Here is a 23,340-nt window from a genome sequence, read left to right on the forward strand (position 1 = left end):
AGAGAGAGCATATTGGCTTTCTGGAATCCTGTTTTATACCTGGAGCTTATGGGATAGTTATTAAATAAGTTATTTCTGTGGGTATTTCTCTCTAACTTTTTATCACTGCGGGACAAAACTACTGGTTGATGTAACTAACTGTAAGGAACTTAGGAATTTTTGTTGTGAGGTACCATTGGGTCTCCTAGCAGTCAGTTGCTGTTACTCAAGGGGAGGCATCTACTGTCTTACTATGCAGCACCTGCTTTGGAAGCCGCAGAGGGGCCGTGCAGGACTGGAGAGCAAAGGCTTGTTAAGTGGACAGGCACTGAGTTGCTTCTGATGACTTCACAGCAGCAACGTGTGCACCTGCTTTCCCATGGCAGGCTGTTTGATCTTGGTTTAATGGCTAAAGCTTTGTATAATTACAAAGAAATCCAAAATCCTACTGGTCTCAAGTGTGCCTGTTTGCAGTTGGACTGCTAGCAGGGAAGTGCCAGGTTTGATTGTGCTAAACCCTGGCCAGACACATGGCAAAGTGGCATGGAGCTCTGACTCCTGACCTTTTGATGGGCTACCAAGGTGTATAATTTCAGGATGCTAAGTGCCCTTGAACACAGCTGAGAGAACGTGGCTTTTTCTTCTGATCAGGAGGGATTTTTGCCTTTTGGAAATGTCAAAGAGTTTGTTATTAGGTCCTCAGAGCTAGGATGTCAGTAGAAAGGGCAGCAAGGGATTTCTAAACTCAGCAGTTGCTCTCGTTAACCTGAGTGGTTGGATTCACTTTCAAAATCAAAGCCTGTGTGGTGGTGCGGGGCAGGGTCTCAGTAAGTAGCATCTCTGGTTCCAGCTGAAGAATCTGGAGCAGCCTGGAGAACTTAGCATCGGCATGCAGGGCAGTGTCAGGGCCACTGGAGAGCTGCTGGGAGTCACTGGTCCTTAGGACAGGCTCTTCCATTCTATCCTGTTACATGCACTGCTTTGATATTAATATCACTTCCTTCAGGTATGTAAACATCCCCCAAGGTCTAGCCATTCCCAGTCACTCCTTAACCATACTTCCCTTTGGCTTCACTTCAGTTGCTTTTGCATTCGTTTGGCAGTTTTCTTCAGGAGACCTTTTCTCATTTGAAACTTGGACTGTATTGTACAGCCCCCAAAATGGTGATTAGAGCTGAGAACTTTAAAAAGTTAAGTCAGTGAGACAAGTAAATTGGTTTTCAAGTTATGTGAAGAGCTTGTGCATGTTATTTTGAATCTGTGGTTTTTGTTGAGTTTTTTTCCCTTAAAAGAGAGGCCTTTGAGACTAAAAAATATTGCAGCTAACTTGGTTGAATGGAGGCCAAGTATTGCCGTCTTAAATAAGGAGAACATGGAAAGTGGCATGTTATCCAGCACACATGAAGGTGGCTCTGCTGGAGACCTGGTCCTTCCCCTAGACAGCTGCTCAGCAAAAGGAGAGATGACAGAAGTCTCAATGATTGAATTACATCGACTCTGAGTTCATTGTCTTTCCATAGTAACAATAGATAGAAGAAGAGTTATTTAACCTGACTCAGAAAGGATGTAAATTGGAGCAGGAGAACTTGTTTTTCATTAGTCAATTTGCTAAAAATGTACAAGTTTGGTAATAACTGGTGTTTGATTCGATGAAGAAATGGGAGTTGTCCTCTGATGGACATGTGAATTGATACCAGGAGGGCAGTTTCACTGTATGAGTCAGAACCCTTCAAAGTCCTGTGAGTCACTGTAGCCTGGGTAATCCCCTGCTGAGAAACTGTCCTGAAGAATCCTGTGCCTTCCTGCATCACACTACGTGCGTGCCCTTTGCCCCCAACCACAGAGATGGCAGGAATGAGACAGTAAAGGAACACAAGAAGACAAGTCGTAGCTGGGTTTGTAGACAAGATGCATTACACACTGGAAGGACCTGAACAGAAAGGGTAAGCAGCTAGATTAAAGCCTCCATCCTACAGAGGGTCTGGATGTTGAGACAGAAAGTAGAATTTAAGAAAGTCAGGAATACAGGTTTACCACTGCAGACGAGCATGGAAGTAACTAACCTGCCCGCCCCCCCCCCCAAACCAGGGTTTGCGGTGAAGGTTCACTTTTTTGAAACGGAAATTGGAAGAAGTCCCATGACCCCAGGAGAGCTGTAGTTTATTTTGATCTGTGGGTCTTAAGGAACAGAAGGGGTGTGTGTGTGTGTGTGTGTGTGTGTGTGTGTGTGTGTGTGTGTGTGTAGAGAGAGAGAATGTAACAAATGTAACACTGTGACAAAGAACATTGGAGTCCTTAAAGAAAAAAAAAAAAAGAAGGAAGGAGGAACAGACAGAGGGATAGCAGAATAGAAGTAAACCTAAGCAGATAATCACATCAGGGGGCTGGAAAGATGGCTCAGTGGTTAAGAACACTGGCTGCTCTTCCAGTTTCTAGCACCCACAGGGTGACTCACAACTATCTGTAAGTCCACTTGCACGGCATCTAATGCCCTCTTCTGGCCTCCACAGGTACCAAGGATATACACGATGCACAGATAACCATGCAGGCAAAATACTCATACACATAAAAATACATTTAAATTTTAAAAACCACATTAGGCTAATGAGATGAATCAATCAATGATATTTTTGCCCTGCAAACAAGAGGACCTGAGTGTACATACACACGAACACACGCACACGTACACACATACAAGCCATCCTTGGCAATGAACATCTATAATTCTAAAAAGCTGGGAGAGCAAAGATAAGAGTATCTCGGGGCTCACTGCTCAGCTTGTCTGGACAGATTGACAGGCCCAGGTCCACTGGACAGATTGGCAGGCCCGGGTCCACTGAGAGACCCTGACTCAAAATACAAGCTGAAGAACAATCACAGAAGGCAGATGCTGACCTCTGACCTCCATGTGCACATACATGCACACAGACATACAAACATGTACTTCACATTCACATGTTCAAAAATATTAAGCACATTTTAAAGATTCAGCATAATTTCTCATAAGCACTTTAGAGACATCACCCCCATCTGCCAGTGTCTACGGATCCACAGGACGCACCTCTTGTTTCCATTTTATCTTGTATTTCGGGATATGTTCCACCGTATCTTTTCTATTCTACAGTTTCAACATAAATTGAAACCTCTCCACCTAGCTTTCAGATTTCCTGCCCTTTCTCTTTTGAACCTTTCGTCTCTTTAAGCTAAATTCTATGAGATTTCTTAGTACTCTCTCAACTCATCAATTTTCTTCGTAAATGTGTGGAGTCCACCGTTCATCCCATCTATGAATTTATTCTCTCAGGTCAGTACGGTGGTTGCACCTGTTATCCCAGCACCAGAAATGAGGCGGGAGTGTTGTAAGTTCAAAGTGAGACTCAGCTACACAAGATCCTGTCCCAAGGTCAACAACTTCATTTCTATAACAGTGCTTTTCATTTCCAAAACTTGCAACTAGCCTTTTCTCATGTCGCTGACACTTCAGAGTACTTACAAACACTTTTCATGTTTATTTTATTTTAAGAAGCTTAGCTCATTGGGTTGTTCTTTTCAATACCATAGCACTGTTTCTCAAGGTTCTAGCTCTTTATCAAATTGTTTGCCTATGTTACAGCTCCTTTCCTCTTCTAGGAGAAATAGGCACATCTTCTCTGAGTTAACTGAACACAGCTGTAGTCACTTTCTTAATTCTTCGTCTGGCAGCTCTTCTAGATCACTGTCACTGGTGACTGTCCCTATGGGATACAGTGCTGTGTAGGTGAGGTGTGTTGACTTGGGTTTTCTTGGTGACTGTTCCTATGGGATACAGTGCTTTGTACAGAACAGCTAGTTAAGCTGTAGCACATACATGCACACACGCAGAAACTTTCATGGGAATTGTATATGAATTTCTCCTGAATTTTATCCAGGTAAATTAGTATCTGGAGTTCTCAAGTAGGATTGAAATCAAAAGTTTAATTAAGTGGGTTCATATAGATTCCATTGTTGTTTTTTATGACTATGAAGCATGACTCTTCCAGACACTAATAAGTCAGAGCGTGTGGTTGCCAGGTGTGCTGTGGGCTTGTTACGTGCTAAGCAGTGCTCTTACCTGCTGGCATGTGTTGCTTCCTGAGAAAGCAGTTCCAGATCATATCTTCAGGAACTAGCCCTGGAACTCAGGGTTTGACTCACCGTCTGTTGTCTAGAACACACCCCGCCTCACCTGCTTCCCACTTGCCTACAATCTGCATAGTTTACAAATTGCAGTATTTACTAATGTGTGTGCTTGATTTTACTTCATAGCTGCATTACAATAAGAGAACTGAGGTTGGGAGAGATGGAGGAATCTATATGCTTCCGGAAGTTACAACCTGTGCCCTGAAATCTGCTTGTACTGTTTGTTTTTCACAGTGCCGCGTCTTCATTGAGTATGGGGGTGGCAATAGCGACTTTTTCGACACTGAAGTGTCTCTTTGTCTTTAGGATATGGTATAGTAAGCAGTGTATGCTTCTACTCTCTTTGGCTCAGCTGTTTCCTACTTCTTGAGAGGCTTCTTCCTACTCGTTCAAACCTTCCTTACGGACCAGGCCAGTTTCCTACTGGCTTTAAATCCTTAAGACACATTGCATTTCTTCATTTGTTGTTTGTTAATTTAATAGAATTAAATTTGTATTGTCCAGTTCAAAATATCATTCATAATTTAAAAACTATTAACAGGGACTGCAGGGTGTGCTGGAGTACCTCTAATCCCAGCATTCGAGAGGCTGAGGCAGAAGGAGACCTTGGATTTGAGGTGAGCCTGGACACATAGCAAGTTCCAGGCTAGCCTGGCCTATTGTCAAAACAAACAAACCACACACACACACACATATACACACACACGTACCTGGGAAATGGTGCTAAGAGTTGTCAGCAGCTGTATCTAATGGGCTGAAGAGAGAGGTGGAACAAGAAGCACACTCCACTCATGGGTCATGATTTAAAAACCAGTTGCTCTTCTTCCATCAGAGTCTCAAACCGTGTCTTAGGCAGGATCTGTGAGCTCAGGCAGCTCAGCTTACCCAGCAAAGTGGAAGCAGAGGCCTACAGTTTCCAACATGTGACATTTCGTCTTTTTGAGTTGCAGCTTTTTAAATGTGAGGTAGTAGTAGTAGGCTGTTGGTAGCACAGGAGGGCTGGGAGGGCTTTTCTGTGACTCTCCTATCAGGTGGGAGAGTCAGGCTCTGAGCCCTTTCTAGCTATGTGGCATTTGTCACAGGTGTGACAGCCACGAAGCTGGTAGGTAGGTCCCAGCTATGTGGATTCTCCGAGGCACTGTTGCTGGTCGAAGATGCTGATTCAGTGTGAGCCCCTCTGCTTCCAGCCTGTGTGCTCTCATGTGCTGTGGTGACTGGCTAGCATTTGGCACAAAGGAACCCCAGATCGGGATTGCTCTCCTCACCCCAGTGTGTTTGGCTGTGAGTGTTCCCCAACAAATGCTTCATTGCACATGGACAGGAGGATGTCTTTCCTGAAACAAGCCCTGAAGCATAAGTTTGTGGTTTTGTATCGGATGCCATGTTAACAATTAATAGGTAATATGTTTAAATAGGTGGTAGATAGTTATGGTGAATAGGTAGTTTACAGTGTTGAAGATGCTAGAAGCAAAATTCCTGCCGAGTAAGACAATGCTCTTCTTTCTGCATAGTAGGTGCATTTTTGAGTAATGTTATCATTGGGCACAGCCTTTCAAGTGTAATGCCTTATGCGTGTTTGATGGTCTACACTTCAGCTGAGCTAAAAATGTTTGTTTATATAATAATTTAGTAGATGCATTAATCACAAACAGTTCCATCCTCCACTGATGCCTGTGGGCCTGTGAGGTAGCTCTCTTGATCTTTAGTCTATCTTAAATGAAGTATGGAATTTCTCTTGGAAATACATACCATATACATGGCTTAGGCTTAATGGTAGACTCTCGTGGAGAGATTTTTAAGGTGGTATTTGTAAGGTGGAACATCTGAATTATTCAGTATTTAATTTTTTGGTGGCATTTATAAATATTGTAGTGCTTTGTGTTTATAAAACGTCCTAAGAACTAGTTGAAAGATCACAGGGAAGTGCAGGCTTTCCTGAGCTTCAAATGAAAATTGAAGTGTCGGTTTTGGTTAAGGTAGTGGTAGTGCACATAAATGTGAGGATGTATATGCATGGAAATATCATTAGTTCTTTTTATATCTGTGATAGTGGCTGCTGCTGAAAGAAGATAAAACATTAGCCAATTAGGGAATTAAATGTGCTATGCTGCTATTATAGCTCCTTCCTAATGGTCAGTGGCCACAGCTTATTTAGGAAGTCATACTGTTTTGTTTCTTGTGTGCGTACTAGTTGTTAGATTTCTAGTCCCTTTTGGTTACTTATTTTGGATGACAATGTAAAAGACTAGGATTTCAGAGGTGCTTGCTCTGAACTGCTGTGATCATGATAGGTTGTGAGTGAAGGCTGATTTCCTAGGGTGGAGAGGTTGATACTCTGGGCTACCATGTCTGTTTGGGTGGGTGCACAGTATAGGTCATCTAGAGTTGGTGGGGAACAAGACCATTTGGATGTGCCTCTCCGGTAGGCCCACACTGGTCCAGAGCGATATACCTTCCTGTTCTTAGTGAGCCATCGCTTCCTAACAGTGGCCCTGGTGATCTGCTTTAAAAGTTCCAATATTATATGAAAACTACTTTCTGCTGTATTTTCTTCCAGATAACTAGTATGAACAGGTGTGAGTGTGTGTGTGTGTTACACTCGTATTTGCCGTGTATATGTTACATGCAAACACAGGCTCTATAGATGCCTGAATATAAGGTTAAGCAATGTAAAGTCTCCTTGTTGCAATTACTTATTCAAATAGTTGATTCTGTTTGAAGAGGAAGACAGTGCTAGATGGATACTTACAAAATGATGCTTTATAAAATTGGAAAAGAAAGCAAATAAGCTTAACATAAAGTTGCTGATGTTTTAGAGATGAAAGATTACTTTTTAAAAGGCACTGTTTGGGGCTGAAGAGGTGGTTCAGCAGTTACAGGCACTTCTTGTTCTTCCAGACGATTCAGGTTCAGTTCCCAGCACAGTCGTGGTAGCTTACAACCATCTGCAACTCCAGTTCCCGGAGGTCAGATCCAACTCTGACCTTCACGAGCACTGGCCAAGCATGTGATGCGCATACAAACGTGCAGACGAAACACTCACACACGAAACACTCACACATAAAATGAGATAACTTGGAAAAGGGCGCACTCTGGATGTGGACACGTTCAAATAAACGTTTACAGCAGGAGTGAGCATCCCAGGTACCCCAGTGTTCCAAGAGGAGATGGCTTTACTTTACTGGGTATTTCAAGGGGTGCTGTCACAGAAAACGTAGCTGTCTCAGGTTGTGCGGACAGGAACGTTTATGCTGGAAGACATAAGATCAGTGTTAACTGATCCCAGTTCACTTAGGTCACGAGAAGACCCTGATGGCAAAGATGCAAGTGGACTGAGTGAGATTGCCTCAGGAACTGTTGACAGTGAGCAGGATCATTTCTGATAGGATGCTTTGTACATCTTACAATTAAAGACGTTTAAAAGCGTCTACCTTCAAGTTCATTAAGATTATTGTGTGTGTTTTGTTCGAAGATAATATACTAATCTATACTTGAGGTCACTTTTTATTCAGTAATATGTAATTCTTATTTTTTAACCAGAAACTGAGGCTCCTTGAGGAGCTTGAAGACACTTGGCTTCCTTACCTGACCCCCAAAGATGATGAGTTCTATCAGCAGGTAAGATGCTTTGCTATTTGTTTGTTTGTTTGTTTGTTTGTTACTATTATTTATTTATTTTACCAATTTTTGCCTCTGTATTTGATCAGTGGAATTGCTAGGGTACAAATTGCACTTAGGGGCCAGGTCCCAGGCCATGCATCGTCCCTAGAGCACATGCCTCCCCTGCCTATCTGCTTTCTCTTTAAACTCTGTCTAGACAAAGCACACTGTTTCCACTGCCCAGCACCTGTGCGTCTTCCTGCCTTTGCACACCTCTCTGCTCATGCAGGCTTTTTGTTTGTTTGTCTTGATTTTGTTCTGCATAGAATACAATTTTGTCCTCTTCTCCTGTCCCTGGTAACACCTGCATGTCTATAATAAACCCTGACAATCAAGGCCACATACACACTTCCTCAGGAGGTGGCATTGAAAAAGAGAGGGATGATTTCAGAAATATCATATCCAGTAGTGATAGAGCACTCTCATAGCTTATCTGGTCAGCCAGGTCATCTGCAGCGAACATGTATTTGTTTTACAACGCACAAAAAGAAATGTAAAAAGACAGTTTGAAGCAAGCAGAAGCAGTAAGCTCAGAGGACTTGAGAGAAACCCATTGACCTTCTGGTACTCAGTTGTCTCCATGTAGCTTCCAGCCACTTCCAATTTTGTGTTGTGTAAGAACATGAAGAACTAAATGGGAAAGGTGATAGCCTGCTGTGCTTTGGCCTGCCACACACCAGGGACAGGAAACAAACAAACAAACAAACCCACCCAGATACAGACAGACAACCCCTGCAGGCTTCTTAGTGATCATGTTAAATATAGTTATCTGCTAATAAGCCTTGAGCTTCTGGAAAGCTTGTTCTATAGGCTGTGCTTGTATGTATGCATGCATGTATGTGTGTATGTATGCATGTATGTGTATATGCATGTGTGTATGCATGCATGCTGTAAGTATGTACTGCAGATACTTACAGATCCTACTTCTTGTGTGGTCAAGCCCAAGAGTTCAGAGCTGACCTGCATCAACCAAAACAGAATAAAAGTAGAAGCAAAACAGGGACAAAAACGAACAGTTGAAGAAACTTACTCTCAAAGGGTGAACTCAAAGTACTTAAAATTAATTGGTAGCCCATATTGACCATCGTGGTGTAGTATCCTGCACATGAGCCCATGTTGACCTTCTACTGTTGAGGCTGCTCCCCAGCATCCTTCCCAGTCTCCCTCATGTGTCTCCTCTTTCTGTCCTTGCATCATGCTCCCTTTTCCCATCTGTAGAGACTTTGCTCTGTTCTACAGCACTCTGTGAAATCATGTGTACTTTGTCTTACTGTGTTTGTCTGGTTTCATTCAAGTTAATATTCTCCAGTTCCATCCCTGTTGCTGCGTGTGATAGGACTTCCTCCCTTATGGTTATGCAATATCCAATTGTGTATATAATTGTGTATACATACAAAGTTTTTGCGGTTTCTTTTCCCATTTTATAAATGACAGGAATGGATGGTTCAGGTCCAACATTTGAGTCCCTTACACAGCCTTTTTATAGGAATGTCAAACTAGCTTGAGGTAAAATTCTGATGTCACCCAGCTAGCATTCAGGCATGTTAGCTGTCTCAGCCTGGGCCAGGCACTGTGCTGTTTTGTGAATGCTCATATTCACAATATATTGCCACACCAGCTTTAGTGATTTCTCCCACAAGTCACCAACTGCCTCCGTCAAGTTTGAGGAAGCCAAGGCAGGTCTTACTGCTGTTTGAAACATCAGGAGAGAATGAGTTCATGTCTGAGCATCACAACTGAAGGCCAGCCTCCCGCTGATGTGGTTCTGAGGCTGGGCCCTTTCTGCTCCTCTCTGCACCACGTTACAGCTGGAAACGCCTGGAAAATAACCAGGAATCAGCAGTGTCAACAGTTGGAAGTAGGGCAGCAGAGGGAGTGTCTGATAGCTTGCCTCAGGACACAGGAAACACACAGTGACATAGTGAGAAGACAGACTGTCCCCCGATCCCAGAGCATTCCCTGAAGTAGTGCTGGTCCCAGGTTGTCCTATGTGCCCTTTCCTCCTGCGCCAGCAGGACCAGAGCTGAGTCAGGGCATTGCATTGCATTGCATTAGCTCATTTAAATGCCACCAAGTCCCCCGTGGCAGCGGCCGTGCAGCTCACTTTGGAGCCGAGGACACTGGGGCACAGAGAGGGTTACAGCCTTTTTGAGCTTTAGAAGCAGGAAGTCTAAGGACCAGGCCTCATCCCTGGCTCTGTGGAGCGCCCTGGTTAATCTCTGCTGCTTCCATCTTTTCCTGCATCTGTTAGCCCTTCTGAGACAGCTTGCCCTTTTTCCAGTGCCCACTAACTCTTCCCATGTTTGCTTATCTGTGATGCCCACAAGCCCTCAGTCCTGACTATGTGCTAGGTTCTACCTGAAATTTTCCCACTAGCACCCAACTCAATACGATCCATATTAGGTAGTCGTGTGCTCTGTAGCCTCCCCACTGAGGCCCTGCAGTGCTGTGGGAGTTAAAGATAAAGTTGTGTAGGGTGATCAAAGGTCCCTGCTTTCTTTGACCTTCCTCGTGGGAAGGTCGTGTGGGAGGACCTTCACAAGCCATGTGACTAGGTCAGGTGGGAAGCCCTGGGTCTAAGGAAGGCCAAAGGGTTCAGAGGTCAGATGTTGACCCAGTTAGGAGGAACTTGCCCAGGAATGGGAAGAGGAGACAAGAAGGCTTAGCGCATGCCCGTCACAGGCCACGACTTCCATTTTATTAGGGACCCATGCTCTTCAGCACTGGCTCATGTTTTGTGCCTAGTGGGGTCCCCTGATCCTGTTCTTCAGGTTAGGAATCTTACTGTCTGCAACTGCTCCTCATTGCTTCTGACATCAGGTTCTGGCAATTTTACTTCTCCAGAATGTCTCAGATTCCTGCCATGGCCAGTATACTTTTTTTTTTTTTTTTAAATTTCATATATGTGAGAATACTGTCACTGTCTTCAGACACACCAGAAGAGGGCATCAGATCCCCATTACAGATGGTTGTGAGCCACTATGTGGTTGCTGGGAATTGAACCCAGGACCTCTAGAAGAGCAGTCGGTGTTCTTAACCTCTGAGCCATCTCTCCCACCCCCCATTGCCAGTATACTTAAAGGCCATGCTTATTTCCCATCTGTAGCTTTCTGTCTTATCTAGGTCGGTGCCCTCCAGTGCCACCAGAACTGAATTCTTAGAAATATGTCCATGTGTCCCTCCTTGCTTTGTTTACTTTGCTGAGTCCCCCTCGTTTCTGAGGTAAAGTACAAACTCAGCGTGTCCACTTAACATTCACAAAACTATCGGTAGGTAGACCCAGCCCTCTGGCCAGCCTCTTATCCCTCACCTACTGTGGATCTGACAGACACCAGTGTCTGAGAGCACCTTGCTGTACTTTGACCCTGCCTGCCCTTCTTCTACCAGGTGTCTGCCTCTACCCTCCTCCCCTCCACTGTTTACCCTAAGAAAAATGCCCTTATGTAAATACTGTATATTCTGTTAATGTCCCAGGAAATCCCACTGGTAAGGTGTCTCGTGACTGCTTTCTGTCCCTGCCGATTGCCCTGGGGCCAAAGCTGCGGCGTTCTTGCTGTAGCCATGTCCTGCTGCAGCTGCCTCCCAGCTTCTCCACTCTTCCTTTGCTTCAACAGAACATACCAAGACATCTTAAGATGGTTTCCATTCTTTTATTTTGCCTGAGTGTGTACATGTGTGGTGCCACGGTGCACATCTGGAGGTCAGAGGACAATTTGTGGGAGTTGGTTCTCTCCTTATAAAGCGGGTCATCAGGATTGGTGGCAAGTGCCGTCACCCACTGAGCCAACTCTTCCTCCCCCTCCCCCTCCCCAAGTGAGGATTTTTCCAGGTTTTCCTCGCCAACTCTCCTCTCATCCTCTAACTGTGTACTTGGCCTTCTGCAGTGGGACTCCTTCACTTTCCATCCTGTCTATGCAGGTAAAATACGAGATACTATCTGTAGGGCCTAACTTACTTTTAATCAGCATATTTATGGATGTTATTCAATGTCTGCTGCATAACTAGCACTAGCTGGATTTGAAGCACACACACACAATAGCATGGGCTGTTAAGTAAATGACTGCATGAACCCACACCCCACCACTAGCAGAGCATCAGTTTGGTTCCACCCACCTGGTAGTAACAGCCATGGCAGATCTTCCATGGGGCTTCAGAACCGCACTTCCCCTGGGCTCTGCATGGCATGATCCAGCTGGAGGCGCAGCCACGTGCGTGGCCTTTTAGTATTGGGATGGTTGTCAAGTCGCAAGTATTGTCAATAAAAATTAGGTAGACAACATTATGAAGGACAGTGTGTGTGATGCTCAGAATGCAAGCATGAGGTGTTAGCAGCAGAGCCTGTGACAACAGGGTATAGATGGATTCTCATTGGCTCTGGTCATGGACATTGTCAGGAGAATATGTTTCTCAGGCTGCTTACAGGTAGTAAATTCTGTTCTCTCAGTTGAAGATAGGGTTCTATTGGGCCTCATTTGATCTGACCTCCTATAAACAAGTGGGTTACTCACTCAGTACTGTGCCTGTCTTCTCGGAATGATGAAAGTCCTTCAGACCATACCTTGGTAGGAAGGAAAGATGGAATTTATATGTAGTGCAACAGGATGGGCAAGATGAAGTCTCCCTGGAGAGCCAGGGTTGCAGACCTTCCAGTCCATTGATTAGAGCCAGCATATTGGCCCATCATGGCTGACATACCTTTCCAAATACTAAACTCAACATCGTCTTCTATGCCCTAGAAGTAAGTGTTCATGGACCTCAAGAAATATAGAGTGCAAGCAAACCAGCGATAGTGTAATTTCACGACTGTGTACTCCCTGGAAAAACTTTAACAGGATTAATCAAAAAAATTACACTAACATATTTGAAAGTCTGCCAACAGCTGTTCCAAATTACTGTGTGCTATCTGATGTTGCTCATGTACCTGTCTAAACGGAACGTGAACCCGCTCGTCTGACAGGATGAACTCAGATTATTTAATGTTCATCTCTTCTCCAAAGTCCCTCGCTGTTCTTTCTAAAGACAGTCCTTAACTAATGTCTGAAGCTGTTCTGTGCATCAGGTCCTAGTTTAACCAGGACATGTCGGGTAGGCATTCTCCCATTCATCTTCTGTGAGACTGTGGCAGAGAGAGCCCGCTATCATTCATCGTTCCTTCTCGTCGTGCTGAAGTACATCAGGCTCACACAGAGGCAGGCCTTCTGAAGATGGCTGATGACTCAGACCATCTTATCACACCATCAAGAATAGTGTCCTGGCAAATGTAAGAATTGCCATGAAAAAAATTAGATTAAAATAGTCTTTTTGCCGATTTTTTTTTTATTCAAAGTAGTTTCCATGTATTTTAGAAAATCATGGAAATCAAAAAAACTAAAACTAAAATATATGAAGTACATGCTGGGGGGCAAAGGGGGGGTTGTAGAACCTTTTCAGTCCTCCCCAGAGTTCTTGTCAGTCCTCCCCAGAGTTCTCTTCAGTCCTTCTCAACCATTTCTTCTCCATGCCTTTGCCATTCTGTCCTTTCCCCAACGCAGCCAGAGTTACACCTAAACCTTCTTATTAGTATTATTACTATTACTATTATTATTATTTCCATCTGCCTTCTACTCCTTTCTCTTCTCCCTGTTTTGAGACAAGATATGGTTCCAGAATGTTCTTTGCTTATGGGTGTGTGTTGCTGTCTTCCTGGGCTGTGTAGATAAAAAAGTGTGACATTGTCTCCATTTTCCAGTTGGGGTAAGTGAAGCAGAGCACCGGTAAGCTCTGAAGGGACCTCTGACAGTGTCAGTGACAGTCCAGCATTGTGCCATGTGCTCTCGTCACATTAAACTTGTGATCATCCGGCTCACCTGGGCGCTGAGAGCCGGGGCAGTTACTCTCCTTACTCAGTGAGTTCGTTTCTCAGTCAGACTCCATGAGTGTGCTTTGCTTTTCTCTCCTTCCTGTAGAATCTTGCAGGACTGCCCTCTCCCCATGCTATCAATGAGCCAGAATAGGCTAGGTTATGCTGTAGTAATAACAGACTGTTGCTTGAAGACCTGAGGTTGGATTTCTAGTCCTCATGTGGGCAGCCAGGAGCCGTGGTGCACATTGGCCCTATTGGTCTGACATCCAATGCTGGGGAGGTGGAGACCGGCCAATTCCTGAAGCTCACTGGCCAGCTAGCCTAGCCAATCAGTGAGAGACCCTGTCAATGCGTGATTACCAAAGACAGCTGGCCTTGATCTCTGGCTTCTGCACACATGTGTACACAAGTGCACACGCAGCAGGATGCACACATCACAGGAATGAGCATGTTACCCCCCCCCATGTGTGAAGTCCTGAACAGCACAGTGGTCTGAGGACAAGCAAGTGGGTTGATATCCCTTAGTCTTTCTCTACAGGATTCAGCCTAAAACTGAGAGGGAACAAGTCGGATTGCTTTACAAGGACAATTAGAAATCCCGTGCAAAGGAGAAAGTGGCTCCAGGAAAGCCAGAGCAGCCCTGAGCAGTGTCCTTGTGTGTTTCTGGGTTAGTGGGTGGTGTATGTCTGAATAGCCCCCTCCCAATGACCTGCCTTTTGTAGAATATTCTGGGAACCAGTATTCTAGTCAGGAATCAAATTGTCATGGCTCCTGTGTTCATAGAACTTACTGCATTCTCTTCCAGAGAGGTGAGTTTTCTTTAGGTGAGTATGTTGGACCAGAAGCCAGTGTGCCAGTAATTGGAAAGGGTTCAGCCAGACAGTTAAGATCACTCCCGCCGGAGCCAGCCAGACACTGAAGCCCAGAGGCTTCAATCCTGGGCTAACATTTACCAGTGTGACTTGGGGCAGGTTTTCAGAGTACCTGAATGCTTCAGGGTTGGATCTGTAAACTGGAGCTGATAGTCTGTGTCAAGCTGTGAGAAATGAGCTAGTCTGAGCGAATCAGAACCCCTGGCATGAAGTAAACACTTGACAATAATCAGTTCATGAATAAAATTTTATTTCCTGTGAAGCCGAAGGCCATAAAGTTTGAAGGAGGGGAGAAGTGGGCCCAGGAAGCCTGAGAGATCAAAGGCCAGTTATTCTGATTTTTTTGTTTGTGTTGAAGATTATTAGTAGTTAGAGCTTCAACCTGACAGCGCTCACTGGAGAGTGTCTGGGCGTTGGTTTTGTATAAGGTTTGTTTTTTAGACTGGCAAGGTAAGAACCCTGCTGGGGAAAAGTACTGTGTAGTTTAGTTTTTCCCTGTACTCTATGAAAGAAAACAGACTATTGGAAATAAGAAGACGATAGCCAAGCGTAACTGTCTCCCCCTCTTTGGTTTTATTTTAGTGGCAGCTGAAATACCCTAAACTGGTTTTCCGAGAGGCCGGCAGCATACCAGAGGAGCTGCATAAGGAGGTCCCCGAGGCCTTTCTCACACTGCATAAGCATGGCTGCTTGTTTCGGGACGTGGTGAGGATCCAAGGCAAAGATGTGCTCACCCCAGTGTCTCGCATCCTCATCGGGGACCCAGGCTGCACCTACAAGTACTTGAACACCAGACTCTTCACGGTGCCCTGGCCCGTGAAGGGCTGCACGGTCAAGTACACAGAGGCTGAGATCGCCGCTGCATGTCAGACCTTCCTAAAGCTCAATGACTACCTCCAGGTGGAGACCATCCAGGCCTTGGAAGAACTGGCTGTCAGAGAGAAGGCCAATGAAGACGCTGTGCCACTGTGCATGGCAGAGTTCCCCAGGGCCGGCGTGGGGCCGTCCTGCGATGATGAAGTGGACCTTAAGAGCAGAGCAGCCTACAACGTGACTTTGCTAAACTTCATGGATCCTCAGAAGATGCCCTACTTGAAAGAGGAGCCCTATTTCGGCATGGGGAAGATGGCGGTGAGCTGGCATCACGATGAGAACCTGGTGGACAGGTCAGCCGTGGCAGTGTACAGCTATAGCTGCGAAGGTACAGTCTGCTCTGGGGGAAAGCATGCTCGATGGCAGTGTGGCCAGAGCCTCTGAGGCTCTGAGGATGAGTAAGCACACTCGTGTCTGTGTGTTGGGTGTCCTTTCCTTTCCTGGCCGGTCTCACCAGTATATCTGCAGAGCACCCCTCTCCCCCATCTAAATCCTCTCTGGCTCATTGTTCCATCGTGCGCAGAATACTTCTGCATGTAAGCACCGCTGTCGTTTTGTCTTCCTGATGCCCAGGAGAGCAGCAGTTGTTGGATCCGTGCATCTGTAAAGCTCAGGGTAGACTCTTCAGTCACCACGATTAGTTTGCCGAGAAAGAGCCAGGGAAACAGGAGTCTGTCAAGTCGTCCTCAGTTCTCACAGGTGCACATTCTTAACTTGCCAAAATGCTTTATTGGGCCTGACATCACCATCTCGATTGTCGTTATTTGTCAGGTATGGACTTGTTCTTGGCTTCCTGTCATTTTTATAAGACCCTGCTTGGCAGAAGCAGTTAAATGCCTCCTGTAGGCAGACAGGCCAGTCTCCTTGCCTCTTCTAAGGTTCCGACGCCTTGGAGCAGAGAGCTGGAGCTTGCCGACTTGGCTGACCTTGCCGTCTTTTCCTGCTCTCGTTTCTGTGTGTCTAGGGTCCCAAGAGTGTCTCAGACCTTTTTTATTACCTGATTATTAGACAAAGTAATAAGGTATTAGAACTTCCTGTGCAAACCGAGAGTGCTAAGTCCTTTGAAAGAACTCACTAGCACTTTTAAGGTCAGTGTTTCCTGGCAGTTCCAGTTGCTTTGTCTGATTTCTGTTGTTGTTACTTGTTTTCTGTTTGCTTGAATGACTGTATTGGAAAAATTATTTAAGACCAAAAAAAAAAATCTGTCTCATGGTACTCTTTAAATGTTTTCATTTTTCTGGTCTTGAATTTGTCCTCAGGATAATTAGTATCTTTTCTAAATTTACCCTGGGCTTTCAGTCCAAAACAAAGAATGAGATGAATGGTTGGAAGTCACCAGTTTCAATGACATCTCGAGTAGCAATGGCAACCTAAAAATCCACTGATGTAATTCGGTGCCATCTGAGAGAAGAGCCCGTGGCCTCTGACCTCAGATATGGCAGGAACAGTGGGGTTGGTTAGCTCTTCCTGAGGTGGCAGCTCTCAGAACCCGCTGCAGTGCATGGCTGCAGTGAATGTGGTAACCCAGGCCCAGGCGCAGGCACAGGCATAGCCGGCCACAGGGCTGCCTCTATGCTCTCCTTGCTGTCCTGTTTCCAGGCTGCAGCCTGATGGCTCTGCTGTACTTCCCTCTCACGAGGAAGGAGGTTAAGATGTTGACAGGTAGTAGCATCTATGAAGCATCTGTGATGGGAAGTAGTAAAGACTGGGGAAGGGTGAAAGCGCACATTGTACAGACAGAACTGTTGGGCTAGTGGAGTGGCTCAGGGGTAAAGGTACCAGAGGGACCCACAGGGTGGAAAGGGGAGACTGACTCCTGCAAATTATTGCCCTCTGATCTCTATCTACAAAGGTTCAGGAACATGCGCGCACACACACACACACACACACACACACACACACACTCACTCTAATAAAATCATGATAAAAAGCACTTTTAAAGAAATATTTTGACTTTATTTTTTTTCCTCCCCAGAGCTGAGGACCGAACCCAGGGCCTTGCGCTTGCTGGGCAAGTGCTCTACCACTGAGCTAAATCCCCAACCCAAAGAATTAGTTTTACATGCAAAATAATAGAGACTTGCAGAAATCCAGTCTGTAAGAGCAGGGCGGTGTGATTCCTTTGTTCTCCTAATCTCCAAGATGCCCAGGCTCTATCAGATAATAGTGAGACGCTTGGGGGTTCTTCCCCGAGCACCTGCTGTGGCCAGACACTGTCAGCACCTCATGTGTTTTAGCCAGTTTCATCTTGTCTGCAATACCCAGTGACTAATGTAGACGGGAAGCACTGTCATGCCCCATGGAAAGCTGTTTTGATCAGTGGCCACATACGTGTCGTTAGCTCTCTAAACTTGTAATGGATCTGAAAATTGTCTATTGTCTGGTGATTTTGTAATAGCACAGCACAGTGAGTTGCTAAGTAATGCATGTGAGCAGCCTACCATGCCGCCTTGTACGGACAGCATACCCTGTCATGTCCAGCTACCTGGGGAATGGGCAGAAATGATTGTGTGCCACACGAGTTTACTAGGTGATCTTTCTGTTTTATTGTTGTTTTAGTGTGTGTTCCTTGTAAATATTAAGGAAGTCGCTGTAACGTTCTAGGCTGTGGTAAGTGTGCAGTAGCTTTATCTACCTCATATAGACACTGTCTCTTGAGGGCATCAAGAGGCCGTATGAAGTGATTGGCTTGCTTCATCTAGGCCTGGCTGAGTTTACTCAGTATTGTTCCTACAGGAACAAAATTCCCAAGGATGTGATTCTCAGACTACACCTGCGTTGTTAAGGGATGGATAGCAGTCCTTGGACTGTTCCTATTATCAGATGAGGAGACAGGGTACCTGTCGGCTGTGGCACAGCTAGTGAGGCTGGAGGCCTTTGTCCTTACAGGGTCGATTCCTGAGCTGAGTGGCTTCTGAGCCTGCGTCTGAGGCCCACGCTCCAGCTGCGCAGTACAGCTTCAGGAGTGTGGGTTTAAAGTGTTGGAATGCCTAGCTTCTAGCGAGGTCAAGGGAATGTTCAGACAGCCTTCCCTTCCAGTGCTGAGTCCTTCCCTCCTCCCTTCATCTGGGCTTCTCCTCCATGCACACACTTTCCAGCACGTACACTCTGAGGACTCGGGTGGGCTGCATGTATATATTCTGTGAAATGGAGCCCTCAGGTCCTGCCTTCTGTGTCTGTGTGGTTTAGAGTCAGTTGGTGTGCAAACCAAGGGCCTGACATGTCCCGGTGGCTGTATGTCTTCCAAGTGACAATCGGTGTGTGCAGTTCTCTGGCCTCTACGTCTTCACTAGAACTATGGTAAGGGTGGACTTTAAGAGAGCTTGGGTTGAAGTCCTGTTTAGGGCCCAGTAGGGCTAGAGAAGTTACAGCATGTGCAAATATCTCTTCAAAGGATTCATTGCTAAAGATGTTAGGTGCCCTGGACAGTGTTGGGACCCCAAGGACATGTCACATCTTTCCTTGTCTTGAAAGCCTGGCTGAGGTCAGGCGTACTCTCAAGATTGCGGTTGTGGGCTGATGCCACTTTGGATCTGAAAGAGACTCTCAGGATCACTTGGTTCTCGCCTTCACAGGGAGGCGGGAAGCAGGGCTGCAGTTGCGCAGTGAGGGGCATCAGTCAGAGAGTGCAGCTTACCCATGGAGCGCTTCCCAAGGTACACTGGGAGTTCAAATCAGAAGTGATTATTTCCTGCTAAACTTGCATGAGCTGCAGCTTAAGGCCTTTGTGGACTCGTTCTCACTGCCTTTTCCCAGGGAGTCTCCTGCATATTTAAACTGAGCTGATCATCGCTCTCTGGTCTATTTTCACGAGAAGAAGTCATTGAGAGGTAATTTGTATAGGATACGTGTAATTATATTCTAAATTCATTGGACTTCACATGAATTTCCTGCTAATAGATATCTCTAGAAGGAAGATTGAAATGGTACAATTTTTAATCAGGAATGGCTTTGGGGAACCATATGTAAATAGGCAAAGTATTTGATTTTCATATATTTCAGGCTTGGTGGCAATTGCTTGTTACTCCTAGTTATGAAAAATGAAATTTAACAGGGATGGCATTCAGACTTATAGTTAATATTGTCCAACATCTTGTTCTTTGATTGAAACTCCTTCAAAGATGCCACTCAGACTTTAGCTATTGGTTATCCTTCTGTGCGGGAGTACACCTATGTGTGCATCCATGCATGCATGCATGTGTGTAGTGTGTGCAAGTGCATTGTCAGAGGTTTGGTTCTTTAAAAGCCCAGTTATGTTATGTGAATATGTTTTTTTTTTTTTAATTCCAGTCTTGGGATATGGGGATGCTTCAGTTTGTCCACCACAGCTACCTATGATTGTCTCCTGCACTAGCAGGGGTGTTATCTTTGCCAGCAGCAGGTGGTTTAATTCTGGGAGACTCTGGAAAGGGAATAAATGCTAGAGAGGGATAGGGGCTCTCTGAAGAAGGTGGCAGCTGTTTGTCCTGCTGCTCCTGCTCCTCCTGCTCCTCCTGCTCCTGCTCCTCCTGCTCCTCCTCCTGCTCCTCCTGCTCCTCCTCCTGCTCCTCCTCCTGCTCCTGCTCCTCCTGCTCCTCCTCCTGCTCCTCCTCCTGCTCCTCCTCCTGCTCCTGCTCCTCCTGCTCCTCCTCCTGCTCCTCCTGCTCCTCCTCCTGCTCCTCCTGCTCCTCCTGCTCCTCCTGCTCCTCCTCCTGCTCCTCCTGCTCCTCCTCCTGCTCCTCCTCCTGCTCCTCCTGCTCCTGCTCCTCCTGCTCCTCCTGCTCCTGCTCCTCCTGCTCCTCCTCCTGCTCCTCCTGCTCCTGCTCCTCCTGCTCCTCCTGCTCCTGCTCCTCCTGCTGCTCCTGCTCCTCCTGCTCCTGCTGCTGCTCCTGCTGCTGCTGCTGCTCCTGCTCCTCCTCCTACTGCTGCTGCTCCTGCTCCTGCTCCTCCTCCTGCTCCTCCTGCTCCTCCTCCTGCTCCTCCTGCTCCTCCTGCTCCTCCTGCTCCTCCTCCTGCTCCTCCTGCTCCTCCTGCTCCTGTTCCTCCTCCTGCTCCTCCTCCTGCTCCTGCTCCTCCTCCTGCTCCTCCTGCTCCTCCTCCTGCTCCTCCTGCTCCTCCTGCTCCTCCTCCTGCTCCTGCTCCTCCTCCTGCTCCTGCTCCTCCTCCTGCTCCTGCTCCTCCTGCTCCTCCTGCTCCTCCTCCTGCTCCTCCTGCTCCTGCTCCTGCTCCTCCTGCTCCTCCTGCTCCTGCTCCTGCTCCTCCTGCTCCTGCTCCTGCTCCTCCTGCTCCTCCTGCTCCTGCTCCTCCTGCTCCTCCTCCTGCTCCTCCTCCTGCTCCTCCTGCTCCTGCTCCTCCTGCTCCTGCTCCTCCTGCTCCTCCTCCTGCTCCTCCTGCTCCTCCTGCTCCTCCTGCTCCTCCTCCTCCTGCTCCTCCTGCTCCTCTCCTCCTCCTGCTCCTCCTGCTCCTGCTCCTCCTCCTGCTCCTCCTGCTCCTCCTGCTCCTCCTGCTCCTGCTCCTCCTGCTCCTCCTGCTCCTCCTGCTCCTGCTCCTCCTGCTCCTCCTCCTGCTCCTCCTGCTCCTCCTGCTCCTCCTGCTCCTCCTGCTCCTCCTCCTGCTCCTGCTCCTCCTGCTCCTGCTCCTCCTCCTCCTGCTCCTCCTGCTCCTCCTGCTCCTGCTCCTCCTGCTCCTGCTCCTCCTGCTCCTGCTATTGTTGGATTGTCAAGTGGTTAAGAGAAAAGAGATAAGAAGACATGAAGAGATGAAGCTTGGAATTGCCCCAAGGAACTCAATGCCTCCTCAGCAGGAAGTAGTCTAGAAAGAACTCAACACCCCCTTATCCCTCTAACGTTCTTTCTTTTCTACCTGGTTTGGGGTGTTGGAAGGGATTGAGATGGAAAAGGTGGCAGATGTAAGAACCCAAATAAAATAGCTTTAAAAAATATATAGACCAACCCAGGTGGGTGTGCAGATACTCTGCGTGTGCATGTGCATATGGAGAGTAAAAGAGACAGTGGGTATTCCCCCCACCGCCCCCCATTGCCTTGACACAAGGTCTGGAAGAGCATTTCCTCCATGCTGAGGTGACACAGTCATGTGCTCACTGGGGTTTAGACTCAGGTCCTGATGGTTGTCGAGCAACGACTCTTACCTGCTGAACTATCTTCCCATCTCCCTGTTACCACGTTGATGTCGAGCAAGGACTCTTACCTGCTGAACTATCTTCCCATCTCCCCGTTACCATGTTGTTGTAGAGCAAGGACTCTTACCTGCTGAACTATCTTCCCATCTCCCTGTTACCATGTTGTTGGGTTTTGTTTGTTTTGTTTTGTTTTTCTGGAAGGAACAATTCCCTGTCACATTGTCTTTATAGGAAAAACAATCCATAAATTTTTAACTAGTGCCCAGTGTAATGGATTCTCATCTTTAGTTTCTGGATCTTTCTGAAGGACCAAGGATGTTAATCCATGCATTCTGTGCAATGTATGATAGTCTAGAGAGTTAGGGCTCTGCAGTAGCTTCCTTAGGACCTTAGGGCTCCTGTTTTGGAAAAGATATATCATTTTGAGGGTAGAATTTGTTTAGCTGATTCTTGAATCTTTACTGCGAAGTGAGTATCATTAGCTCTGCACTCCATAGTCTGTATCATCAGCACAGTGAAAAACTGCCTTGTAATTGCAGGTGGAGGCTGTGGAGCCTTGGTAAGTTTTAAAAGTGTTACTTATTTGTTGCTCACACCTCCTAGTATCTCTACTTTAGGTCTCAGACCTGATTTGACGAATGGTTGACATCTTTGCAGACCTCACTTGGTTCTGTAAACGTCGTGTGCTCCGCCCCACTTTTCGCTGTTTAGGAGATCGTCCTGGGTTCCCTCAGTACTCAGTGCACTTTCCTGTTGGCCAAGCAGTCACCTAGTAGCTCAGCGTGCAACAGCGAGCAAGACAGAAATGCTTCCCTGTTGAGAATGTGGAGGGAAAGGGTAGGGCCTTGTTCTCTTGCCATAGGAGGTACTGGGCTTGAACCTGGAGTGAGACGGGAGCCATCACAGGATTTTGAGTAGAAAGGAGGCAGCACTGAGAACAGGAAGAAGAGCTGGAAGAGTTTACCGCAGTAACCCGGTTGTGGGCCACCTTAGAACAGGTAGAGTTGCTGATATGTGTCAGTATAGCACCCCGAGAGAGTAGCAGGACATCAGTGCTAGGGGTGATGAAGACCAGCAGGGGAGTCCCAGGTCAAGAGAAGGCTTGAGGCAGTGGGGGTGGAGAAGTCTCTCTCCTGGTAGCTTTAGTCGGGTTAAATGCCATGCAGTAGTTAGTCTCTTTATACTGTTATGCTCTAACACCCTTGTGAAGTCATTGTCACAGTCAAGGTAGCTAGTATACCAGGGCTCCGGGAATGTGTTTGTGCCCTTGGTGAATCCTTGCTGCTGTCTGTGGACATCCACAGTTTTAGTGTTAAGGTGACTCTCCTTCACATTGTGTGAAGGTATGTCCCTGTATTTTCTTTTTTTTTTTTTTCCATTTTTTATTAGGTATTTCGCTCATTTACATTTGCAATGCTATACCAAAAGTCCCCCATAGCCACCCACCCCCTCTCCCCTACCCACCCACTCCCCTTTTATGGCCCTGGCGTTCCCCTGTACTGGGGCATATAAAGTTTGCGTGTCCAATGGGCCTCTCTTTCCAGTGATGGCCGACTAGGCCATCTTTTGATGCATATGCAGCTAGAGTCAAGAGCTCCGGGGTACTGGTTAGTTCATAATGTTGTTCCACCTATAGGGTTGCAGATCCCTTTAGCTTCTTTGGTACTTTCTCTAGCTCCTTCATTGGGGGCCATGTGATCCATCCAATAGCCGACTGTGAGCATCCACTTCTATGTTTGCTAGGCCCAGGCATACTCTGACAAGAGACAGCTATATCAGGGTCCTTTCAGCATAATCTTGCTAGTGTATGCAATGGTGTCAGCATTTGGAAGCTGATT

At 46.5% G+C, this 23,340-nt stretch overlaps 1 protein-coding gene across 2 annotated transcripts in view; it reads left to right on the plus strand.

The window, feature by feature from the left end:
• Fto (fat mass and obesity associated) overlaps positions 1 to 23,340 on the plus strand; it is a 355,067-nt gene that overhangs the window by 80,763 nt on the left and 250,964 nt on the right. Inside the window, exons 2-4 of one of the 2 annotated variants that reach the window (XM_006531036.2) lie at positions 7,678 to 7,755; positions 15,094 to 15,712; positions 15,770 to 16,562. In XM_006531036.2, the coding sequence (XP_006531099.1) occupies positions 7,678 to 7,755; positions 15,094 to 15,712; positions 15,770 to 15,786 (714 nt within the window). In that variant the 3' untranslated portion in view covers positions 15,787 to 16,562. Of the gene's footprint in view, positions 1 to 7,677; positions 7,756 to 15,093; positions 15,713 to 15,769; positions 16,563 to 23,340 lie in introns of those variants that run through there. The other variant, NM_011936.2, reaches the window with a different exon arrangement.

This window comes from Mus musculus, chromosome 8 (assembly GCF_000001635.26).
Source record: "Mus musculus strain C57BL/6J chromosome 8, GRCm38.p6 C57BL/6J".
NCBI classification, from domain to species: domain Eukaryota; kingdom Metazoa; phylum Chordata; class Mammalia; order Rodentia; family Muridae; genus Mus; species Mus musculus.